The 25908-nt window shown below is 42.9% G+C and overlaps 2 protein-coding genes across 6 annotated transcripts in view; one reads left to right on the top strand and one right to left on the bottom strand.

Annotated features, from left to right (window-relative positions):
* Positions 1-25908, top strand: part of ZC2HC1C (zinc finger C2HC-type containing 1C) — a 44211-nt gene that overhangs the window by 6254 nt on the left and 12049 nt on the right. For 4 of the 5 annotated variants that reach the window (XM_074392969.1, XM_003924554.4, XM_074392968.1 and 1 more), the window contains exon 3: positions 1917-11810. In XM_074392969.1, coding sequence (XP_074249070.1) covers positions 1917-2180 — 264 coding nt within the window. In that variant the 3' untranslated portion in view covers positions 2181-11810. Of the gene's footprint in view, positions 1-1916; positions 11811-25908 lie in introns of those variants that run through there. The other variant, XM_074392970.1, reaches the window with a different exon arrangement.
* Positions 6867-25908, bottom strand: part of NEK9 (NIMA related kinase 9) — a 50174-nt gene continuing 31132 nt past the window's right edge. The window contains exons 17-22 of the mRNA XM_003924559.4: positions 23318-23488; positions 20832-20891; positions 16294-16514; positions 13470-13631; positions 11712-11924; positions 6867-9403 (exon numbers count right to left, since the gene is read on the bottom strand). Of these exons, the coding sequence (XP_003924608.1) occupies positions 9281-9403; positions 11712-11924; positions 13470-13631; positions 16294-16514; positions 20832-20891; positions 23318-23488 (950 nt within the window). The 3' untranslated portion in view covers positions 6867-9280. The remainder of the gene's footprint in view (positions 9404-11711; positions 11925-13469; positions 13632-16293; positions 16515-20831; positions 20892-23317; positions 23489-25908) is intronic.

Raw genomic sequence — 25908 nt, 5'->3', positions numbered from 1 at the left:
AGAGATCGAGACCGTCCTGGTCAACATGGTGAAACCCCATCTCTACTAAAAATACAAAACATTGGCTGGGCATGGTGGCACGTGCCTGTAATCCCAGCTACTCAGGAGGTTGAGGCAGGAGAATTGCCTGAACCCAGGAGGCAGAGGTTGCGGTGAGCCGAGATTGCGCCATTGCACTCCCGCCTGGGTAACAAGAGCGAAACTCCGTCTCAAAAAAAAAAAAAAAAGAACTTTTAAGATATTTCCCACTAGCTTTTAGCATCCAGTGTATTATTGAGAAATTTTTTTGTTTTTTTTTGTTTTTTTTTTTTGAGACAGAGTTTCGCTCTTGTTACCCAGGCTGGAGTGCAATGGCACGATCTCGGCTCACCGCAACCTCCGCCTCCTGGGTTCAGGCAATTCTCCTGTCTCAGCCTCCTGAGTAGCTGGGATTACAGGCATGCGCCACCATGCCCAGCTAATTTTTTGTATTTTTAGTAGAGACGGGGTTTCACCTTGTTGACCAAGGTTGGTCTCGATCTCTTGACCTTGTGATCCACCCGCCTCGGCCTCCCAAAGTACTGGGATTACAGGCTTGAGCCACCGCGCCCGGCCTATTGAGAAATTTAATGTCATTTTGATTTCTGTTCCATTACAAGAACCCTGTTTTTGTTTTTGTTTTTTCTTTTTCTGAAAGGCTATGGAATTTTCTATTTATTTTGAAATTCTGAAACTTTACAATAATTGTGCTGGATACTTGGTAAGCCATTCAATCTCAAGATGTGTGACTGTTAATTCTAGGAATGTTAATTGTATTATGTACGTAATAATTTTCTCCTCATGCTTTCTCTGTTCCTTTTGGAACTCTTACTGGTCACATGTTGGACTTCCAGGATTAACTTTCTAATTTGCCAATCTTATCTTTTTACTTTCCATCTTGATCTTTTTTCCCATTCTGAGAAATTTTCTTGACAACATTTCTATTTGATTTTTATTTTTAGCTATCAAATTTTAAATTTATAATAGTTCTTTCTGGTTCTCTGGTTGTCCTTTTTTCACAGTATACGCTTCTTGTTTTATGGACGCAACCTCTTCTAATACTCATTTTGTTGATATGGTTTCATGTTTTCTTCCGCTATCTGCCTTGTTGCTGCTTCCTGGGTTTTTTGTTTGTGGACTTTTTAGACCCTTTTTCTTGTTAGAGCTTTAGTAAATATTTGATGATTCCTGGCTGTCCTTTCATATTTAAGCTTAAGTGGGGCTTGTTTGACTAAGGACCTTCATATTAAGGTTACTAAATAGTGAGCCTTTTAATTAGGGTTCTCCAAGGTATCTGAAGGCTTTTCTCTAGACTGCTCTGTGTATCCAAAGAACCCCTCTTTTTCCTAAGAGGGTGCTAATATGCTTGGTACTCTGGGGGCTGAGCGGGAGAGTGGGGCTGACAGTTCCATAATTTGGTATGTGTACTTGTACTTACTTAATCCCCATTTTCAGCCCCCAGATTAACCCCCAAGTTTCACTTATCTGGATTTCCTGAGTCAGAAATTTGTCTGGTTCAATTTCTCCAGAGAATACATCCTTGTTCTTTTGTAAGTGTGCTTGGGTGTTGGACACTTGGATATATGCAAGGTGGGAGGAGCTGTGGGGTCCTGCCTGTTTTCAGGCCTGTACCTCCTTACTTTCCACTCTCTGGTACTTCTAAGCACTGAAACTCTCTGCGGTTCTGCTGGGAAAGCAGCTTGCCTCTCAGCAGTACCCGCTTTGCAGGCCCTTGGTTTGCCTCAACTCTGGCATGTCAGTTACCACTGTTGCTCCTTTCCTGTTCTCTTTGACCTTGCAGATTAGTACCCTTTTCATTTTCTTACTGTTATTCTAATGGAGACTCAGTAAGGAGACAAGTGCCAAGTTGAAAGATCAGTATCCCTTTTACATTACAGGCTGAACCTCCTCGGAAGAGCAACTGGAGACAGAAGCACGAATATTTTATCCGTACCCTCCGCCAGGCTCGAGAGGTCCAGCAGGTAATTGCCAAAGGTGGAAACCCTTCAGACTTGCCTCCCATCCTGCCTTCAGAAAACCCAGACTACATTCAGTGTCCTCACTGTAGCCGCCACTTTGCTCCCAAGGTGGCTGAGCAACACATTCCCAAGTGTAAGACCATCAAGAATCGCCCTCTACCTCCAAGGAAGCATTGTAGTTGAGCAGACGACAGTGGAAACTTTTGGATAGTTCAGAAAGCTCTGCTTTTCTTCAGGAGCAAATGGGAGTAGAATTTGATACAAAGCAGAAAGAAACGAAACAGCTCCCAGATCTGCCTGCAGAGCTAAAATCTGAGGAGAGAGCCACTGCTAAGCAGCAGGAGGCAGAAGGAAGCCCCAGCTTCCCACTAAATTACAACCTCGGGCTGGTATGCTTTATGTTATTGCACTCAGAATTGATGGGTGAAGACACTGAAGAGTTGGGAGCAGGCTCCATTAAAGCTCTCTTCTTGCATGCATGACTTGTGGTTTGTGCTAGTGAAGTGCCTGCATCTGGTTGTGCCTTCTTGTCACTGCGTGTATGGTCATAGTTCCTGTTAACTCTTGCTTTTGTAGAAGTTGGAGTTACTAGGATGTGTTGGTGTCAGAGGGGCATGATCACTGAGATGGTAACTCTTTTATAAAAGACAATACCATTTTCCTGTAAGACATTATTAATGAAAATCTATCCTTGGTCTCCCTGGTGCATGATCCTGGCCAAAAACCAATACAAGTATGTAAGGCTAAGGCACCAGTGTCTCCTAACCTTCCCTGTGGTGTACTGTGTAATAAAGGAAAGATCTTTATGTACTTCACAGGGTAGGGATGGGTGTTGGGGGGACACATATTATACTTTTACTTGTTCTTTTCTAATGGGTTTCATATGTTAAAAAAGAAAGAAACCTCCATTTTAGCTGTTACTAGCACTCTACTTTCAAATCAATTGGGCTAAATGACTGTTTAGAGCAGGCATCCCCAAACTACAGCCCGCGGGTCGCATGCGGCCCCCTGAGGCCATTTATCCGGCCCCCCGCTGCACTTCAGGAAGGGGCACCTCTTTCATTGGTGGTCAGTGAGAGGAGCACAGTACGTGGCGGCCCTCCAACGGTCTGAGGGACAGTGAACTGGCCCCCTGTGTAAAAAGTTTGGGGACGCCTGGTTTAGAGGCAGCAAAATCTACCATAAGTGAGCTGAGACAGGCTGGGCATGGTGGCTCATTCCTATAATCCTAGCACTTTCAGAGGCTGAAGTGGGAGGACTGCTTGAGGCCAGGAGTTTAAGAGCAGCCTTGACAACAAAGCAAGACCCCATCTCAAAACAAAACAAAGCTGGGACATTGCACAGTGTCACATGCCCTTGCAAATTGTAGCATAGTCAACTTCTATTTCAGAGAGTAAACTTTGAAGGGAAAGGGATCAAATCTTTTTAATTTTCTCTGTGTAGCATATTGCCTAGCACAAGTTAGACCCTCAATTAATGAGATCTGGATATTTAAACTTAAACAAAAAGATGAGTGAGACCTAGACTAGTGAAATGAGAAAACTGACAAGTTAATGTCTGTGAGAGTATTATCAGTTCAGATAGGAGTGAAGTTAGCACAACAGATAGAAATCCTAGGATTACTGCTCTGCATTACTCACATTGTTAGTTTAAAATACTGGAGAAAAACTGCTCAATTTGAGCTAGGCAACAGGGCTAGACAGACAACAAAATCCTATTTTACTAAATAACAAATGGCCACTCACTCTTGTTCCATTTCCTCTGCAGCTTCTGCTAAGTGGCTTGGCTAACAGACCAATTTGAAATGTGAGTTAAGGCTTGAGTGGTGAAGCTACAGGACATAGGCTGGGAAAAAAATCATATATATTTAAAATTTTAAATATTTATATATTTAAATATATAGGATTTTATATATAAATACCTATTTCTTTACACTTTTTTGTTTTTGAGAGACAGAGTCTTGCTCTGTCACCCAGGCTGGAGTGCAATGGTGTGATCTCGGCTCACTACAACCTCCGCCTCCCAGGTTCAAGCAATTCTCCTGCCTCAGCCTCCTGAGTAGCTGGGATTACAGGTGTGTGCCACCACGCCCGGCTAATTCTTTGCGCTCTTTTTAATTGTTTCAAAGGAAAGGAGGTATCACATAATAAAGCTTTTGTTTAGCCCCTTAAGGAAAGCTCACGCAGATAGTGGATAAACCTAATATGTACATTCTCTAGGCAATTCAATGAAATGTACACTTTAAGTGGAAATGTAAACTAGTATATTGCAATAGATGGCAAGAATAAGCTGTGGCCAAGGTCACAAAATGGCAACATGTGGAATGCTTTGCTCCACAGATGTTTTATTTAGCTGGCCTACCATTCAAAATATAATCTGACATTTAAAAACTGGGATATGGGGCTGGGCGTGGTAGCTCACACCTGTAATTCCAGCACTTTGGGAGGCTGAGGCGGGTGGATCACAAGGTCAGGAGTTAAAGACCAGATCGCAAGATGGTAAAATCCCGTCTCTACTAAAAATACAAAAATTAGCCAGGTGTGGTGGTGTGCACCTATAATCCCAGCTACTCAGGAGGCTGAGACATTGCTTGAACCCGGGAGGTGGAGGGTGCAGTGAGCCAAGATCACACCACTGCACTTCAGGCTGGGCAATAGAGCAAGACTCTGTTTCAAAACAAAGAGCAAACAAACAAACAAACAAAAAACAAAAAACTTGGGATATGGAACATCTCTTGAAAAACTGGAAGTTCTGGAAACACTGGGCCAGCAACCTGCACAGCACAGATTGGGTGGGGTTTACAATCAGATGCTCCTTCAAATGGGAATGGTAGCAGCAGACCACCACAGTCTCACCTGGCCTACTTCACTTCTTTACCTTATTTGCCTGGTCCCACAGGCACTTGGATTTGGGGTCCCTGGATAATGTTAGTAAGGTCACAGATCAGGGCCCTCCAGATAGAACAAATGTTGTTATATGTGGAGAGTGCTTTCTATAGACAATGAAGCAGTTATTCACACTCATTTTGCTAAAGAAATAAAATAGTCAATGCCTTAGGGTTCCCTTTAATCTCTACATGTTTGGGCCTTGGTTATATTAGAAATAGCTTTCATCTTTTAAATTTAGCTTGATCTGGTCTCTGGGAAGACGTAAGAACCTTTTTTTTTAAAAAATCTAAATCTTGGGCCAGCTGAAGTAGCACATGCCTATAATCCCAGCACTTTGGGAGGCCGAGGTGGGCGGATCACCTGAGGTCGGGAGTTTGAGACCAGCCTGACCAACATGGAGAAACCCTGTTTCTACTAAAAATATACACGCAAAAAAAAAAAAAAAAAAAAAAGAGGCTGAGATAGGAGAATCGTTTGAACCTGGGAGGTGGAGGTTGCGGTGAGCTGATGTCGTGCCATTGCACTCTAGCCTGGGCAACAAGAGTGAAACTCTGTCTCAAAAAAAAAAAAAAAAAAAGAAAAAAAAAATCTGAATCTCTTCCTGGATAGCTTAGCGGATGGCAGTAAATAAATGCATGCTTGTTAATGTCTGTATTTTATACTACTTTATCCAAGAACCTGTAGTGCAAGTAAACATTTTAAGTTCTAAAGTTCAAAAGGTTGATCCATGGGAAAAATTTCATAGGGAAACTCACATAGAAACTCATTTCATTAAAAATGTGTGCGGATGCCGGGCGCGGTGGCTCAAGCCTGTAATCCCAGCACTTTGGGAGGCTGAGGTGGGTGGATCACGAGGTCAAGAGATCGAGACCATCCTGGTCAACATGGTGAAACCCCGTCTCTACTAAAAAAACAAAAAGTTAGCTGGGCATGGTGGTGCGTGCCTGTAATCCCAGCTACTCGGGAGGCTGAGGCAGGAGAATTGCCTGAGCCCAGGAGGCGGAGGTTGCGGTGAGCCGAGATCGCGCCATTGCACTCCAGCCTGGGTAACAAGAATGAAACTCCATCTCAAAAAACAAAACAAAACAAAAATGTGTGCGGATGTGCTGAGACAGTATTTCTGGACAGCAGTGTATGTAATGCAGCACAGCATCTTCTAACCAGTGTTTGCTTTCATTATCAATGTATCACTCTCCACCGCTTCACAGGAGGTAACAGAAATGTGACATAGTGGAGTTTTTTGCCCTAATGTTCATGATTCTGTGAGGTTTAGTGATCAGCTTGTTATTTCCACACTTAATCACTGAAACAATAAATGATTTTTGGCTTTGCAGCGGGAAGGAATGCTTTATAGTCCTGATTACAGCCCACTCTGCCCTAACCAAGAATACTTTTTTGGGGTTCAGGGATTTCATCTGAGTGAATTTATTTAAAATGCATTCTTGCTTCTGAATTGTTGTTCTATTATGAATGTTTGTGAACATATGGCAAATGAAATGAAAACTTTTAGTCTACTTTTGCTTTAAACTTCAGTGAAATGCTCTGCCAAGAGAAGTTGTAACTTGGCTATGCTATGCCAGGGAGACCAAATTCAGTTCAGTCTCTTTAAGAGAAAAGTTTCATAAACCACAGACTGGCATTATCACTTGGAAAGGCCCCCCACTGAGACGGAGGAGGCAGGTACAAGAAGGGATCATCCTTCTTTTAATGGCTCATTTTTTCCCTCCCTTTGCCCTTTCGGCACTTTTAGATCTTATTGGGAAAAAAGCTGTAGCAAAAGAAATGATTCTGCTGGCAAGAATGAGAAACTGGAGAGAAGCAAAGATTATTTCTTTGCAAATGTCCCTTACATTGTTTCTGTTCCAAGAACATTATTTATATAAAGACTCACAGAATCAAAGATTCACAAAGGCCTAGAATCTGGATGTTTTATCCTCAGAGACTAAGGTCCATGCACAGACTTACCGAGGCACAGTACTGATTGAGAGTTTAAATGTTTATTTAAAACAGAAATGCCAAACCACTCCACCCTCAACCTTTCAAGCAACCTGGCTAACAATAAGCTAGTTCTTCCGCAACAATGTTAGAGCAGAGGAGTAACTCAGATTATAGTATAACTCAAAAGCAATACTACTAGAAAACTTACAAACACCTAGCACTGCATAAAGAAAAAAAGCAGGACAAAATTTAAAGAGAATTAGCTACAGAAAACCATTCAAAGGCATTTCTACTGCCTCATTTTTTACTCTATCCCCCTTTGAACTGGTTTCCGTTTGCATATTGTTTGGTGGAAAAAAAGTCATGGCTGTCCCAGGCACAATATGAGAAAGTGAAAATTGTCTCTAAGGCACAGAACTTAGATTCTCAGCCAGATTAATAGCAAATCTAGACTTCCCAAGGGAATATGCTAGAGAAAATGACCACAGCATTCCACTGCTAGGGAAAGACTCCCCTCTCAACAAGAGCAAGGCCCTCACCCACCCCCGGCGCTCACTTTCACCCCACCTTCTCGGCAACATGCCCATGTCCATCAGATCCACAGCAGAAGCAATCCTCATGATGAACACCCAAATTGACCTGGCCTCTCAGGCCTGCTGAGATGATGAGCATGAGGATACAGGGACATGATAGACCAATCGGTCCTTAAGAAAATCAAAGTTGTATTTACATGCTGAACCAAAACCCACTGTTACGGTTTATGGCAATCCTAAGTCCCCAGAACGTGCAACTTTAATCGAAGTTTGGCTGCTTCCCTTATTTCAAGAAAAGGTTTCAGTGATTATATTAGTATTAATGTACTAGGCTTCCCAGAACTGAGAAAACAATGGGAACATCAAACCAAAGAAGATCCTATTGAACAGAGTTGCCTATCCCCAGCCATAGGGTTCTCCCCGAGCATCAGTCTTTATGCCACCAGTTTTGGGGAAATGGCAAAATTTCCATTGCACAGGACCTCCCACAATGTTGAAAAGATTATCAAACATTTTGGTCTGGGGAAAATGAAACAAAATTAATTTAGCTGTTGTAGGAAGGTGGGATGTGAGACTCATTAAAGATAGGATGTTTGACACAATATACTACAGGAACATTTTACAAGGCTAGGTGGAAACACAAAGCTCACATCCTTAAGGAAACCACCAAATACTTGTCTAGAACTTTCTAGAAGAAGTTTTGTTCTTCGAGGACACTGTTTCTCTTTGGCAAAGCCAGCTTGTTCCTGTCTACAAAGACACAATGAGTACAAGATCAGAAGTGAGCTCTCAGCCAAACTCCTTTTGCAAGTTCTGCCTGTTGTTAGGCTTCAGGGACTCCAGGGTTTGGTGCTGGCTTTGGCTACTCAGGTAAGATGATAGAGATTCACTGGTTATCATATGGCTTCATAAAACACCAAAACGGGAAAAATACTGACTAGACATACAGAAACAAAGCAGTTGGGGCTGCTGGTATCAAGATTAGAACCCTAAGAGCCATGAAGGCAGGGGCTCAAGAAGTCTTCTCACAGGCAGAAGATTCAGAGCCCTCTAAGCCCTCTCTAAGATGTCAAGTAGAGGCTGCTAAAGGAAGACTTCTTCTCTTTCATGATTTTCTCTTAAGGCTATTCCAACTGCCCCATGGACTCAATTCTGAGACACCTCATCCCTCAGAGGCATCTTCCACAGCTAGGAAATCCCACCCTGCACTGGCCACAGCCTAAACTCCAGCTGTGTGATGAGGAGGGTCCTGCCCTTTCTCTACTCCTCACTCAAGAAATTTCAATCAACCCTCAGAGGAAAAGCAACCTAAGCCTACTTTTCCTCATAAAGCATTTAGCTGCACAAAGTAACTGAACTTTCTGGAAAGAAGCCCTAGACTGACTCCACCAGACATATTTTCCTGACTCAGGGCTCCTGAGAGGGCTCAGACTACTTCACCACTCTGCAGAGGACACTGGGCGGGACATGCCTGACTCCAGCCCGCTCCAGCTTTACACTTTTCCCTCTCCCACCCAGAGGGGTGATGCCTGGTACTGAATTCCTAAGGCAGCTTCCAATCAATGGTGAAAATGATATATGGGATATAAGCTGCTACCAGCACAATTAAGGTGAGCACTGTGTCTCCTCTTCAAAGGTGGGATCAGCAGATGAGGTACAGAGCTGCTGTTGCTATGGCAGTCACTGATGACAAAGCCAGGGCCATCGGGGCCCTTCCATTCTCCAAAACAATAAAGTCACTCCTAGATCCTATCTAAACGGCAATGCCACTCTCCAAATGTACAAGGAAAGTGCTTCAGAGCCTCTGCCTTGTGCTCCTTGTCTGCAAGTGAACAAAGCCAGGAAAGCTGCTCTCTGCATTCGGTAAGTGTGCTGTGAAGTTCTTTGGGTCCCAGTTTCCTGGGGGCTCTATAGGCTCAGGAGACTAGAGGCTGGGTCGACAGGAGTCTGTTCCCAGGAGGCACCAGGAATCTGAATCTAAGTCAGGCTTTGGATCCATTTCCATCTCTTCCTTTGCTGTCTGAGTTCCTTTGGAATGCATCCCCACCTGTCCAGATGAAACACAGTTCCACATTAGCAACAGTGCCACCTAGTCACAGAAGCAGTTCAGTACTATATTTTCAATGCCAGCCTCTAAGGATTTGTAGCCGTGATCTTGTGAGAAGCTCATGGCACTCTTTTAGATACAGTCCATACCTTTACTGCAGGTAGAGTGACCAACTAGCTAGGTTGGTCCAGGACTGCAGGGTTTTCTGGGATGCAGAACTCTCAGTTTTAAAACAGAGAAGTCCTGGGCAAAACAATCTTCTACCTGCTATAGCTGCCAGTCTTACCTCGTGTGTTTTTATTTTTTTGAGACAGGGTCTTGACGTGTTGCTTAGGATGAGGTGCAGTGGTGTGATCATGGCTCACTGTGGCTTCAACTACCACAGGCTCAGGTGATCCTCCCACCTCAGCCTCGTGAATAACTGTGGGACTATAGGCGTGTGCCATCATGCCCAGCTAATTTTTATTTTTGGTAGAGATGGGATTTCACCACGTTGCCCAGGCTGGTCTCGAACTCCCAGGCTCAAGCAATCTCCCAAAGTGCTGGGATTACAGGCATGAGCCACCGTGCTCAGCCTGTATATTACTTTCTAAAGTAATTTCATAAACATTAGTTCATTTAATCCTCCAAAGAACCATGCAAAGTGGGTATTATTTTCTTTCAGGTGAGAAACCAGAGCTCAAAAAAAAACAAATAGCCCAAACACCTACAGCTGGTAAATGGCAAAGCCAAAAGCCTAACCCTATTTCCCTCTATATAAACAATAGCATGGCTCTCAAAAAATAATGCAAGCAGCATCACCTTTGATGTATTTTCATTAAAAATGTTTAATGTGAAGCTAATCAAACCTTAGGTTAAAATTCCAGTTTTCAGAAAAGATAGGGTGACAGAAAAACAAGTTAGACAACACCCTAAGAAAACAAGGGAAATCCAGAATGTGGGACATTCTGTTGAACAACTGGTCTGGTTTCTTCAACAAGTTAATATGATGGAAGTATTTTTTAAAAAGGTGAAGCAGGCTGGGTGCGATGGCTCATACCTGTAATCCCAGCACTTTGGGAGGCCGAGGTGGGAGGACCACAAGGTCAGGAGTTCAAGGCCAGCCTGGCCAACATGGTGAAACCCTGTCTCTACTAAAAATACAAAAATTAGCTGGCCATGGTGTTGGGCACCTGTAATCTCAGCTACTCAGGAGGCTGAGTCAGGAAAATCGCTCGAACCTGCAAGGAGGCTGCAGTAAGCCGAGACTGCACCACTGCTCCCCAGCCTGGGCGACAAAGCGAGACTCCATCTCTTAAAAAAAAAAAAAAAAAAAAAAAAAAAAAGGGAAGCCAAGCGTGTTACCATGTGCCTGTAGTTCCAGTTACTTCTACTTGGGGGGCTAAGGTGGGAGGATCACTTAAGCCTGAGAAGTCAAGGCTACAATGAGCCATGTTTGTGCCACTGCACTCCAGCCTGGGTGAAAAAGCAAGACCCTGTCTCTAAATAAATAAATAAACAAATATTTAAAAGAGGTGACAGTGGTGGAGGGAATTGTTCTAGATGAAAAGAAATAAGAGACATAAACAAATATGGGGTTCTTGAATGGATTCTAGTCCAATAAAAAATGGTTATACAGGACATTTTTGTGGGGAAAATTGGGAAAACTGGGGTCTCAGCTAGATACTGGATGAGAACTGAGAATATTAGTGTTAATTTTTTAGGTGTGGTTATAGTATTGTGGTTGTTCGGGAGAATGTCTTTATTTTCAGAAATATGTAATTAAGTATCGTAAAACAAAAAGTATACAGTAACAAAAAGCAATGCAAGTTAAGTGATGAAAATGATTCAATACAGGTGCTTGAACAAGGCCCAAGGCTTCTGGGATTATAATTACAAAAGTGATATCATTAAAAAGTAAGGACTGCAGCCGGGTGCGGTGGCTCAAGCCTGTAATCCCAGCACTTTGGGAGGCCGAGGTGGGTGGATCACAAGGTCAAGAGATCGAGACCATCCTGGTCAACATTGTGAAACCCCGTCTCTACTAAAAATACAAAAAAAATTAGCTGGGCATGGTGGCGTGTGCTTGTAATCCCAGCTACTCAGGAGGCTGAGACAGGAGAATTGCCTGAACCCAGGAGGCGGAGGTTGCAGTGAGCCGAGATCGCACCATTGCACTCCAGCCTGGGTAACAAGAGTGAAACTCCGTCTCAAAAAAAAAAAAAGTAAGGACCTGCAAAGGAACAAGTCTATTTCAATACTTTGTGTTTTGTTTCTGTGATTCTTCAAAATAGGCTTAGAAATTGAATTATTCTTTTAATGCTCTCACCTGTTGCCCTCCTTCTAATTTATTCTTCAACTTCTGCAGCTCAGTAAAAATCTGGAAGTTTTCTTGCTGTAGCTTCTGTTGTTCAGCCATACACTTTAACACCAGATCCTGCAATCTCTCAACTTCCATCTGCAGAGAGCTGCATGCACAGGCAGGAGGAATCAGTGGTGTTCCCTTCCCAGCACAGGCTACTGCAGGATTCAGCCGAGGTGACTAGAGAGATAAGAAGGAAAGATTGCAGGAGGTTCTGCCCAGGTGCCATAGCTCCTCAATCCAAACTTCCAATAAGTGCAATCAGATTTTACTTCTAAATTAACAAGATAAAGCATAAATACACATTAATATATGTAAGAAAAACAGAAATGCTAGGATTATAACAGCAGTGGGCACTGACATAACAAGGAAAGCGAACTCTCAGTGCCTCAGTCCCCATTAGGCCAAGGTGGAAGATCAAACATCTATTTTGGAGGACTTTGTGAAAGATTTTAAACCGCCTTGGTATCTTCTCATTTAAAATGCTGAAGCAGGGAAAAGCATGATCTGGTTTGGAACAAGTCTTTCAGATCACAGTGAGACCCAAAGGGTCAATATTCATGAAATGCAGTGAATTACACTTTAGAAAAGATCTGAGAGGTGGTCAGTAAACAGGACCATTAACACAATTTAAGAAGGTGAACTAACAGAGAAATGAAAACATTCACCTTGATGTTTCAAAGGTATTATTACCACTTCTGGGAATCTTTCTGATGATCCTAGTCTGGATTTTTCTCTTTTCCACTGTACTCTGTTTATAGGAAGGTTCAGCAAATAGCCCATGGGCCAATTCTGGCCTGCTGCCTGTTTTTGCAAAACAATTTTATTGGAAACCAGAGATGCCCATTCATTATGTACTACTTGAAGCTGCTTTTTGTGCTACAATGTCAGAGTTGAGTAGTTACAAAAGAGGTTGTATGCATTTCTGTCTAAAATAATTACTATGTTGCCTTTAATAGGAAAAGTCTAAAATAATTATGATGTAGCCTTTTATAGAAAAAGTTTCATGACCTTGGCTTTTAGTTTTTACCACAATTTCATTTCTACCAAGGTTAGGTATACATGGTGTTGCTTCCTCACTAGCCTACCAGTATTACTTTTTTTTTTTTTTTTTTTTTTGAGACAGAGTCTTGCTCTGTTGCCCAGGCTGGAGTGCAGTGGTGAAATCTTGGCTCACTTCAACCTCTGCCTCCCGGGTTCATGGACTTCTCCTGCCTCAGCCTCCCAAGTAGTTGGGATGGCGCGACCATGCCTAGCTAATTTTTGTATTTTTAGTAGAGACAGGGTTTCACCATGTTGGTCAGGTTGGTCTCAAACTCCTGACCTCATGATCTGCCCACCTCAGCCTCCTAAAGTGCTGGGATTACAGGCATGAGCCACCATGCCCAGCCCAGTATTACTTCTTTCTTATATTTAGAGCGTCTAACCCACCTAGCAGTGTTATGAAAAACGGAATTTGAATTTTGGCATTTCTGAGGCAGAGGGAAAAGACGATTCTTTGGTCTAGGAAGGTGTTAGCTTGTCAGAAATGTGGAAGGGCAAATACCTTTCTGAGACAACTCAGTTTAGTCTTGGGTTGAGGCTTTAAGTACTGCTGAATGGACAGTATAATGAGTTAATGCAGGGCAGCTGAAACCTAAAAGCTAGAGTAAGGCCAGGATAACTGGGCAGAGCTTACAGTGACTGTTTACCTAGTTGCGATTCAAAGGCAAAAAGCTCAGTTACCCAGGCTCCAACTTGGGGCTTGTGTTCCAAAGGAGCTTCAGAGGCCACTTTGAGTCCTTGCAGCTCTTCATAGGGCAGGGTATCTTTCTCAGATTCTGAAAATGCTGCACTGAGGGGAGATGGGCTGTCAGGCATGGGGATAAATTCTGCATTTTCCAGCTCCTATATATATGAGAAAGAATCTCATTAGTATCTCATTATTCTATTTGCAGTATTTGTTTCTCCCAAATTCCCTTCTCTGTTTTGCTATAGTTTTCCCTGGCATGACATCAGCACCCTCTAGTGGGCAGGACAGTTGTGGTTAACAACGTATCTCAGCCTAACTGTGAGCAAACTGCCACCCCTTCATCTGAGGAAGAAGAGTGATGCAGAAGTAAACTCAAATTAACACAGGCTGGAGTATCTGGTGTGTCTCCCCGACACACTTATTCTACACAGGGTATTCAGTGAGCTGGGAAGCTCCAAGGAAATGGCAGTGAGGCTGGCTGCTGCACTGCTGAAAGCTGAGGCTAAAGGTGCAGACAGAACAGTGTATTGCTTCCTGTTCATACTCTTCAAATCATTATCAAGTTAAGTCTTACTAGACAAGGCGCTTTAAATCTATGGTGTTTTTTATTTTTATTTTTATTTATTTATTTTTTAAATAAGGTCTTGCTCTGTTGCCCAGGCTGGAGTGCGCAACCACGGCTCATTGCAGCCTTGACCTTTGGGACTCAAACGATCCTTCCACGTCAGCCTCCTGAGCATCTAGGACCACAACCATGTGTTACCATGCCTGGTTAATTATTATTTTTTTTTTTGAGACAGAGTCTCACTCTGTCACCCAGGCTGGCGTGCAGTGGCACAATCTTGACTGACTGCAACCTCTGCCTCCTAAGTTCAAGTGGTCCTCTTACCTCAGCCTCCCAAGTAGCTGGGATTACAAGTGCGCACCACCACGCCCGGCTAACTTTTTTGTATTTTTAGTAGAGACAGAATTTTACCATGTTGGCTGGGCTGGTCTCAAACTCCTGACTTCAAGAGATCTGCCCGCCTTGGCCTCCCAAAGTGTTGAGATTACAGGCGTGAGCCACCTTGCCCAGCCTAACTTACTTAATTTTTGAGATGGAGTCTCACTCTGTCACCCAGGCTGGAAGGCAGTGGTGCGATCTCGGCTCACTGCAACCTCTGCTCCCTAAACTCAAGTGCTTCTCCTGCTTCAGCCTCCCAGGTAGCTGGGATTATAGGCGTGCATCACCATGCCCAGCTCTAATTTTTGTATTTTTAGTAGAGACAGGGTTTCACCATGATTGGCCAGGCTACTCTCAAACTCCTGACAGGTGATCCACCTGTCTCGGCCTCCCAAAGTGCTGGGATTATAGGCATGAGCCACCGTGCCCAGCCCTGACCTTATTTTTAAAATTTATTTTATAAGGATAGGGTCTCCCTATGTTGTCCAGGCTGGTCTCAAACTCCTGGGCTCAAGCAATCCTTTTGCGTTGGCCTCCCAAAATTCCGGAATTACGGGTGGGAGCCACTATGCCTGGCCTTTTTGTGTGTGTGTGTGTGGTAAAAAATTTAAAATTTCACAAACCATAAATATTCACTGTAGAAAATGAGAAAATACAAATGGGCAAAAGAAATTAATAAAAACCACCAGCAATTCCATCACTCACAGATAACCACTTTAAAAATTATCAATAGTCAGCTGGGCGCAGTGGCTCACGCATGTAATCCCAGCACTTTGGGAGGCTGATGCAGGTGGATCACGAGGTCAAAAGATCGAGACTGTCCTGGTAAACATGGTGAAACCCCGTCTCTACTAAAAATACAAAAACATTAGCTGGGCATGGTGGTGCATGCCTGTAATCCCAGCTACTCAGGAGGCTGAGGCAGGAGAATTGCTTGAACCCAGGAGGCGGAGGTTGCGGTGAGCCGAGATTGCGCCATTGCACTCCAGCCTGGGTAACAAGAGTGAAACTCCGTCTCAAAAAAAAAAAAATTATCAATAGCCTTGTCAACATTCTTGTGTATTACATATTTCCTAAAAGAATGAGATCATAAAGATATTTCATCCTCTTCTGCGTAGCCATATGTTCTAAGTTTCCATGAAAATTAATATACTTCAACATTTTTACTTTTTTTTTTTTTTTTTGAACAGAGTTTCGCTTTGTTTCCCAGGCTGGATTGCAGTGGTATAATCATGGCATAGCTCGGCTCACTTCAGCCTCCACCTCCCAGGTTCAAGTGATCATCCTGCCTCAGCCTCCTGAGTAGCTGGGACTACAAGTGCACATTACCACACCCGGCTAATTAAAAAATTTTTTTTGTACAGACAATGTCTTGCTGTGTTGCCCAGGCTGGTCTTGAACTCCTGGGCACAAGTGATCCTCCTGCCTTGGCCTCCGAAAGTGCTGGGATTATAGGCATGAGCCACTGTGACCAGTCCAACATTTTTACTTTCTGTACCTCAACTTTCATCAACCATTTTCCTATCGTAAGACATTCCAATTGCTCTAATATTCCATTTCTATAAATGACAGTATGAAATCTATAAGCTTAATCTTTACATACATATACTACAAAAACTGCCATCAAGGTAGGTTATAGTACTAATAATACATTCACTTAAGTAACAAGGGTATGAGAACATTTTGTATTCCTTTTGGAAAGTAAAAAGGATTAGTGATTAGGCAATTTCTTTCCAGGTAAAAATCAGAAAGCTGGATTCAGGATGCAAAACAGTTTACTAGGTACTTTGAAAACTGAGAGACCCTGACAGCTGTTTCTAGTTCCTGCAAAGAGCCAGATATTTTATTTGACTTACTTCTTCCAAAGGAATTACCTTTCGAAGCCAGCCAGGACAGGAGCTGCTGGCCCCATTACTGTTCCCCATGGCCTCTGTGGGACTGATTAAACCTTCCATTCCTCGGTCTGCTTCCATTGTTCCTCGGAAGCCTCCACTTGGGTCAGGAGTTTCAGATTCCTGCTGACTGTCCTCCTCTTCACCACTGCCGCCGCCACCACTGCCCCCGCCGCCTCCTCCCGGGCTAGAGCTCTGAACCACTGACGGATATACAGCACAGAAATAGACAGCTTTGCTGCACAGATTTACCATCTGACAACCCCACTTACCCTGGAAAGGTGCCTAAAGTTGCATGAGGTGCAATGGCAACAGTACAAGTCAAACACTAGGAACTAAATTTTTGGTTTTCATGCAAACTAAGTTTTGTAATTTTGTATAGTTGTATTTGTGTATCAGGATGCTCATAACCATAATTCACTTCCATTTAACAATTTTGTTTATCTTATATCCATAGCAGGTTATCAATATTCTAAAAGCATTACCAAACAATCCCAACCACACAGCCCATCGAATCTAGCACCCATGCTTACTCTGCTTCTTTAAGAAATACATTCAGATTCCAGCATTCTCCATAGACATTCATCATATATAAAAAGGTCTTTAACATTTGAGCCAAACTCCTCTTAAAGCTGCCAGATAAACTTACCATCAACTCCCTGACTGGGGAAAATCTGAATGTTGAATTCTTTTTTTTTCTCTTTTTATTTTTATTTTTATTTTTTGTTTGAATGTTGAATTCTTTTAATTTTTTGTACAGACTTTTTTTTTTTTTTTTGGCAATGGAATCTCGCTCTGTCACCCAAGCTGGAGTGTGGTGGCCTGATCTTGGTTCATTGCAACCTCTGCCTCCCAGGTTCAAGCAATTCTCCTGTCTCAGCCTCCTGAGTAGCTGGGATTACAGGTACACACTACCACACCTGGCTAATTTTTGTATTTTTATTAGAGGCGGGGCTTCAACATGTTGGCCAGGCTGGTCTTGAACGCCACACCTGAGGTGATCCACCCACCGTGGCCTCCCAAAATGCTGGGATTACAGGTGTGAGCCACTGCACCTGGCGATTTTTATTTTTTTGAGACACAGTTTCACTCTGTCACTTAGGCTACAGTGCAGTGGTGAGATCTTGGCTCACTGCAACCTCCACCTCCCAGGTTCAAGAGATTCTCGTGCCTCAGACTCCCAAGTAGCTGAGATTACAGGCGTCCACCATCATGCCTGGCTAATTTTTGTATTTTTAGCGGAGACGGGGTTTTGCCACGTTGGCCAGGCTGGCCTTGAACTCCTGGCCTCAAGTGATCCACCCGCTTTGGCATCCCAAAGTCCTGGGACTATGGGTGTGAGCCACTGTGCCCAGCCAATTCTTCAACCTTTAATGTGAATGTTACATTGTCTGATGACTAACTGTATGAATTTTTATAATATATAATGGCTGGTTCTTTCATATCACACAGCATATTCCAAGCAACCTTAATGAAGACTAGCTGATGTGTGATCAGGAAATGAAACTGAATTTTAATATGGGCCAAAGAAAAAAATAATTAAGAAAATTAATTTGTCAAAGTTAAAAAAACTGCCTGTTACTTTCTTTTTTTTCCTTTTACTCCTCAGAGATCCTTGTTCTGACGCCTGGTATTTTTCAAGGATAAATGTAAAGAAGAGTTAATTATCACCTGCTATGCTGGCCTGGGGACTAACTGGGTCATGCTGAGATCCTAGGGAAGCAGCAGAACTACTGTTACCAAAGTGAGTTCTGAAGCTTACTTTTTTGTTTTAGATTTTTTTTTTTAAGATTTAGCTACATTTTAGATATACCTGACTATTTTAACATGTGTAAATTTTCATGCTTAACAATAAACACAGGTTTCTCTGCCACTAGAAGAACTAAAACTGTACTATCCAATATGAGTTACTAGCCATATGTGGCTGTTTAAACTTAAAGAGAATTAAAAATTCAGTTCTTCAGTCACATGAGCTACTCTCTTGAGTGCTCAATAGCCACAGGAAGCTGGTAGCTACTCTATTGAACAGTACACATACGGAACATTTCCATAGTTGCAGAAAGATCTACTGGACACTGCTGAACTAGAGCATTACCTATGTCACTCTATCTGCCTTGTAAACTCCTTCTTTCTCTGGCCTCCTACCCAGATGAAACCATTCTGTTTAATTTTGTATTTATCATTTCTTCTTAAAAACTTTATCACCTTTATGCATTCTTAAACAATACATTACTATTTATTTTACTTTTTTTTTTTTTGAGATGGAGTCTCGCTCTGTCACTAGGCTGGAGTGCAGTGGCATGATCTTGACTCACTGCAACCTCTGCCTCCTGGGTTCAAGCTATTCCCTTGTCTCAGCCTCCCAAGTAGCTGGGACTATAAGCATGCACCACCATGCCCGGCTAATCTTTTTTTGTATTTTAGTATAGACAGGGTTTCACCACGTTGGCTAGGACAGTCTCGATCTCCTGACTTCATGATTTACCCTCCTCGGCCTCCCAAAGTGCTGGGATTACAGGCGTGAGCCACCATTGCCTATTTTACTTGTTTTTAAGTTTTATAAAAAGGTCATTGCCTATTTTACTTGTTTTTAAGTTTTATAAAAAGGCATGTAGTCTGCTGCAACTTGCTTTTTACATTTCACATTATGGAAATATTTGGAGATGTTCACATTCACTCCAACGGATGGTTATAACACATTTAATCAACAAATAGTAACTGAGCATTTACCATTTGCCAGGCATTGTTCTAGGCAGGTACATAAAATTAATGAACAAAAAAGGCACAAATCCCTGCCCTTACTCGAGTTTACATCTTCCCACCAATGGACATTTGCTTTTAATTTTATGTTTTTCCTTTAAATACTGTTCTAGCAAAACAAAGTTGTAGAACAGCTGTGCTTAGCAAAAAGATCTTCAGTCAGTTTTGACAGATATTAATATACGTAAACAGAGATGCCAAGCAATTGGCTACTTAAGTAAACTATATATAATATGGTATAAGTTGGTGTATATGTGTAAACTGAAGTTCAACAATTCTAGATCATATTTTCAGCTGTTTCTTTTTTGGGGTTTAATCTGTCTGACTGACTGACTGACTCACTTTATATATTTATTCATGCATTTGAGATAGGGTCTCGCTATGTTGCCCAGGTCGGACTGTAGGGGCTATTCATAGTTATGATCATAGTGCACTGCAGCCTTGAACTCCTGGCCTCAAGTGATCCTCCTGCCTCAGCTTCCTGAGTACCTGGGACTAATGGCTGTGCCACTGTGCCCAGCTTTAATCTGATTTTATTCTGAGTGTTTATGTGTTTTGATTCCAAAAAATATCAGAATCTGGGCTGAGTATGGTGGCTTACCCCTGTAATCCCCGCACTTTGGGAGGCTGAGATGGGTGGATCACTTGAGACTAAGAATTCAAGATCAGCCTTGCCAACATGGTGAAACCCTGTCTCTACTAAAAATCTGGGTATAGTGGTGCATGCCTGTAATCCCAACTACTTTGAGGCTGAGGCAGGAGAACCGCTTGAATCCAGGAGGCTGAGGATACAGTGAGCCAAGATCATGCCATTGCACTCCAGCCTGGATAAAAGAGCAAGACTGTGCCTCAAAAATCAATCAATCAATCAATCAAGCAAGCAATCAGAATCCTGGTTCTGAGACATCAAAGACTACAGGGACTCTAGCAGGTAGAAAACCAAAAAGGAAAAATATAATTTCCTGGCATGGTTCCCAATAATAGAGAACCATGAAGACAGCAGTCAAAGGAAATCTATCAGAGAATTTTGGGATGATTCTCCTAACCACACTGAAAGTTTAGCTGAGTTTTATTCTGAGTGCCTGTTTTGGTAGACTATTTCTTTAGACTGGAATACCCCTGGGAATACTGTGGAAGTAGAGGATGCATTACTCAATAGGATAGTAAGGAAAGGAATAATACATAAGTCACATTATAGTACTGGGCAAGTTACTTAATTACTTCCATATGCATTGGAGGCAAAGATGATGTACTGTCTCTCTGACCACAATGTAAAGTCATAACTTACTGTGAAATCCACCAAAGTATGATCTTCTCTCTCTTTTTTTTTTTTTTTTTGAGACGGAGTTTCGCTCTTGTTACCCAGGCTGGAGTGCAATGGCGCGATCTTGGCTCACCGCAACCTCCGCCTCCTGGGTTCAGGCAATTCTCCTGCCTCAGCCTCCTGAGTAGCTGGGATTATAGGCACGCACCACCATGCCCAGCTAATTTTTTGTATTTTTAGTAGAGACGGGGTTTCACCATGTTGACCAGGTTGGTCTCGATCTCTCGACCTCGTGATCCACCCGCCTCGGCCTCCCAAAGTGCTGGGATTACAGGCTTGAGCCACCGCGCCTGGCCTTGATCTTCTCTCTTAATCACTGTATTCCTCACTTCCCAAAGAAAGTCCTATTTTCCTTTGAGTTCTGGAGACTACATGGAATCTAGCCAAAAGACCCACACTTCAGAAAACCACTGGTACTTGAAACATTGGTACTTACCAGTTCCAATGGATAAGCCACTGCTATTGGAACGGATGGTCTTAGAATTCAGTACTTTCTCTGAGAAAAAATATTTGGTAGGTAAGCACTGTATACAGATATAGGCAAGACAAGTGAGAGAAGACTGGGATAGGGAGATAATTGCTCTCCCTGACTCCAGATAACTTTAGAATTATTACTTAGTTTTAGAAATTAATATCATAAGCTAAGCACCACTTGCTATTCTAACTACATTCACTATCTACATTAGCAACCGTCTACCTTGGCTGGTCATTGGAATCACCTGGGAAGCTTTAGAAAGTAACCATATTTGAGGCTGGGCGCGGTGGCTCAAGCCTGTAATCCCAGCACTTTGGGAGGCCGAGGCGGGTGGATCACGAGGTCAAGAGATTGAGACCATCCTGGTCAACATGGTGAAACCCCGTCTCTACTAAAAATACAAAAAATTAGCTGGGCATGGTGGCGTGTGCCTGTAGTCCCAGCTATTTAGGAGGCTGAGGCAGGAGAATTGCCTGAACCCGGGAGGCGGAGGTTGCAGTGAGCCGAGATCGCGCCATTGCACTCCGGCCTGGGTAACAAGAGCGCAACTCCATCTCAAAAAAAAAAGAAAGTAACCATATTTGAGACCAGCCTAGGCAACATGGCAAAACCCCATCTCTACAAAAAATACAAAACTTAGCCAGGTGTGATGGCACAGGCCTGTAGTCCCAGCTCCTTGGGAGGCTGAGGTGAGAGGATCAATTGAGCCTCACAGATGGAAGCTGCAGTGAGCCATGTTTGTGCCACTGTACTCTACTCTGGGTAACAGAGTGAGACTCTGTCTCAAAATTTTTAAAAAAGGAAGTAACGCTGTGTAGGTCTGTAGATTCTACCCCAGAGATTCTGATTTAATTGGTCAGCAATAGGGTCTGGATAACAGTATTCTTAAAAGCTTCTTGGCCAGGCGCAGTAGCTCACGCCTGTAATACCAGCACTTTAGGAAGCTGAGGCGGGCGGATGATGAGGTCAGGAGTTTGAGACCAGCCTGGCTAATATGGTGAAACCCCGTCTCTATTAAAAATACAAAAATTAGCCAGGTGTGGTGGCGTGTGCTTGTAGTCCCAGTTACTCGGGAGGCTGAGGCAGGAAAATCGCTTGCACCAGGGAGACAGAGGTTGCAGTGAGCCAAGATCGCACCACTGTACTCCAACCTGGGTGAAAGAGCGAAAGTCCATCTCAAAAAAAAAAAAAAGAAAAAAAAAAAAAAGGTTTCTCAAGAGGATTCTAATGTATGTGCCCCTAAGGTTGCAAACCACTGACCTAAAAGTAGACTTATAAACCCTTACACAGGCATTTATAAAGTAGTTCATAACAAAGTAATCTTTATGCAGAAAGGACTTACAATTTAAAGTTTCTTTTAAAGATTGTACTGAATGTTTCTCATGAAAGCATGAGCATAGACAACAAATTAATTGGTGGATGATTAGAAGTAACAAATTCTAGGGCTGGGTACAGTGGCTCACACCTGTAATCCCAGCAATTTGGGAGGCCAAGGCAGGTGAATCACCTGAGGATAGACGTTTCAGACCAGTCTGGCCAACGTGGTGAAACCCTGTCTCTACTAAAAATACAATAATTAGTCAGGCATGGTGGTGGGTGCCTGTAGTCTTAGCTATTTGGGAGGCTGAGGCAAGAGAACTGCTTGAACCCAGGAGATGGTGGGTGCAGTAAGCCGAGATCACATCATGGTACTCCAGCCTGGGTGACAAGAGCAAAACTCTGTCTCAAAACAAAGACAAAAAAAAAACCCCAAAACAAAAAAAAAAAACCAATTCTAAGTGGGAAAGCAGAGCCCAAAGTTATATTAAAAAATAATCAGGCTGGGCGCGGTGGCTGACGCCTGTAATCCTAGTACTTTGGGAGGCTGAGGCAGGCAGACTGTCTGAGGTCAGGAGTTCAAGACCAGTCTGGCCAACATGGTAAAACCCCATCTCTACTAAAAATACAAAAAAATTAGCTGGGCGTGGTGGTGTGCACCTGTAATCCCAGCTACTTGGCAGGCTGAGACAAGGGAATGGCTTTAACCAGGGAGCTGGAGGTTGCAGTGAACCAAGATCACGCCACTGCACTGCAGCCTGAGTGACAGAGGGAGTACTCCACCTCAAAAAAAAAAAAAAAAAAAAAAAAAATCAAGAGATGGGAGCTGGAGGTTGCAGTGAACCAAGATCACGCCACTGCACTGCAGCCTGAGTGACAGAGGGAGTACTCCACCTCAAAAAAAAAAAAAAAAAAAAAAAAATCAAGAGACGGCAGATAGCAAAGCTCCAGGAAATGACAACATTGTATTCCCACCACTGGGCATGGCGTTCTTGACCATTACAAGACTTACAAAAATGGCTTCTTTTCTTCAGGACATTTCTGTTTCCAAGAATGTGACCAACAGTACCTTAGACGTGGGTCTATCCTCTGTCAAAGCCATCCCAACCCCAGACATATGAAACGCTTACCAACAATGAGAATGGTATGCCAGCCACGGCAAGATAGGTCCGGGACGTGATGCAGAGATCCAAAAATAGGCCGAGGCCATGAGGTACAGATATCAGAGCCATGTGGTCTCTCTGTGGGGGTCATTGCCAGGCGGCCATTACCACCATTGCCCCAGGCAAAAATGTGATTATCTAGGAAAAAAGTTAAACAGCAGACCATTTAACAGAACACTGGCTTCCCAACTCTCTGAGTTCTTCCCCATCTTTACATCCTAGAGCTAGAAAGACTTCCCACTATGTACTAAACAAGGGAAAGCTATTTCTTTTCCTATATAAAGCCTAAACTCTTCCTGATCCCACTCGTGTAAAAATGCCCACTCTTCCTAGGTACTGATATCCATTCATTCATTCATCCATTCAGCTATCTTTTTCTTCAACAACTTTTTCTTGGTCATTCATTTAAACACTAACTGAATATCTACTTCATGACAGGCAATGCATGGGGTGACAGAGCAGTGAACAAAACCAGGTCCTTGCCCTGTGGAACTGACATTCTAGTAGGGGGAGACTGATAATACATAAATAAATGCCTAATATTTCAGGTGGTGATAAATGGTATTAAGATAAATGGTGAAAAAAAAATAAGTGGAAACAAAGAATAACAGTGAGGTGGGATATCATTATTTTAGAAAGGGTAAGTCAGATAAGTTCTTTTTGACAGTTGAACAGAGATCTACTGGAGTGAGGAAGAGTTTCCAGGCAGAGGGAACAGCAACAGCAAAAGTAATGTCAGTAGCACAAACAAGGAACAAGGAGACTCCTGCAGTGGGAACAAAAAAGTAAAGGAAGGGACAGTGACAGCAGAAGGAGTCAGGAGGTGGCTGGGGTCCTGCTCACATAGGGCCACGCAGGCCACTTTGATGACTCTGGTACTTACTGACTGATAGAGGAAACCACTGAAGGTTTTGAAGAGTAGGTATTTAAGAGAATCCCTCCGTCTACTGAGGAGAACTGATAGGTGAGCAAGGATGGAAGTGGGGAGAGCAGCTGTAGTGCAGATGGTGAAAAGTGGCTGGATTTATTCTGAAGATAATCAATATGGATGGGATGTGGGGTATAGGATGAAGCTGCCATTTACTGAGACAGGAAAGCTGCAGGATGTGCAGGTTTGGGCAGAAAATCAGAAGTTTGATTTTGAGTATATGAAGCTTGTCCGAGATGCCTGTAACTTCTCAACCAAATCAGCCTTTTTTTTCTTTTAAATGAAAAGAGGGTGCTATTATTCATTAAGCCAGGACAACAGGCATGAAGGCATGAATCAGGATTGGTCTAAGATAACTGGGCTATACGGCTCACCCTATAATTAGACATCATGTTGAGGAGCTATTAAATAAGTTAGTCTGAAAGTCAAGGCTGATGATATAAAGAAGTCAATGTATAGAGGAAATTTAAGAGAACGAGCTCACTTTGGAGAGATGAGTAAGCCTTGGAGCACTCCAGGACTTAGAAGAGTGGGCTGCTGCTATTACAGCACGTAACACCTGCCTGTGCTAGTCCCCTACTCTACTAGACTCTGGGCTTCCTGAAAGCAGGGGTTTTCTGAGACTCATTTCTATATTCCTAGAGCCTAAAAGAGGACCTGGACATGAAGGAGGCCAGCAAGCACAGTTCAGAGAAGTATAGGAACATCAAGAGGTAGTACGCAAAGCCACAGAATCCAAATTTACATTCCTCATTCTGAAGTTAAACTCATGAACTACATAGATCTATTCAAGAAATATGAGCTCTCTGAAGTGCTGTCAGAAAGTGCTACTGCATCTGCTGCACTAAATTTATATTCAGTGACATCCTGACTCTGTCCTACATACCATTTCCATTTATCCAAGTCTGGCCTAAACAATTTGCTCCTTAAAGTCCCTTGTTTTGGGACAAGCAGAGAGAGTTAACATGCTGTTCTGAAAGCTGGTTTATTTAAATATGGTAACCAATCACTTAATTGACAATATCCCTGAGACCCCCCCATGAGTACCCAGCAGCCACAGGCCAAAAGAAAACCAGGATATCTCAGAGCACAAGCAACAAGAAAAAAGTTGATGAGTCAAAAAATAAGATGAAATGTATTAGCTGGGCATGGTGGCACACGCCTGTAATTCTAGCTACTGGGGAGGCAAAGGCATGCAAATTACTTGAACCTGGGAGGTGGAGGCTGCACTCCAGCCTGGGCAACAGAGCGAGACTCTGTCTCAAAAAAGAAAAAAAAAAAAAAAAAAAAGGGAAAATGAAATTTGAGTTGTTACCAGTCAAGTGAAAAAACTGGCTACAAAAATTTAGAAGTTCAGAAGATGATGCAGGAAAAAGAAAAAAGAGGAAAAAAGAGAGCAGAAGAGTGAAGAGAATGAAGGATAGCAATAGCAGCAGTACAGAAGAGGAGTGGCCAGGCATGATGGCTCATGCCTGTAATCCCAGCAGTTTGGGCGGCCAAGGCGGGTGGATCACCTGAGGTCAGGAGTTTGAGACCAGCCTGGCTAACATGGCAAAACCACATCTATGCTAAAAATACAAAAATTAGTCAGGCATGATGGTAGGTGCCTGTAATTCCAGCTACTTGGGAG

This window comes from Saimiri boliviensis, chromosome 2 (genome assembly GCF_048565385.1).
Source record: "Saimiri boliviensis isolate mSaiBol1 chromosome 2, mSaiBol1.pri, whole genome shotgun sequence".
NCBI classification, from domain to species: domain Eukaryota; kingdom Metazoa; phylum Chordata; class Mammalia; order Primates; family Cebidae; genus Saimiri; species Saimiri boliviensis.
Note: the sequence above shows the minus strand (reverse complement) of the source record. Positions and strands in the feature narration are given on the sequence as shown.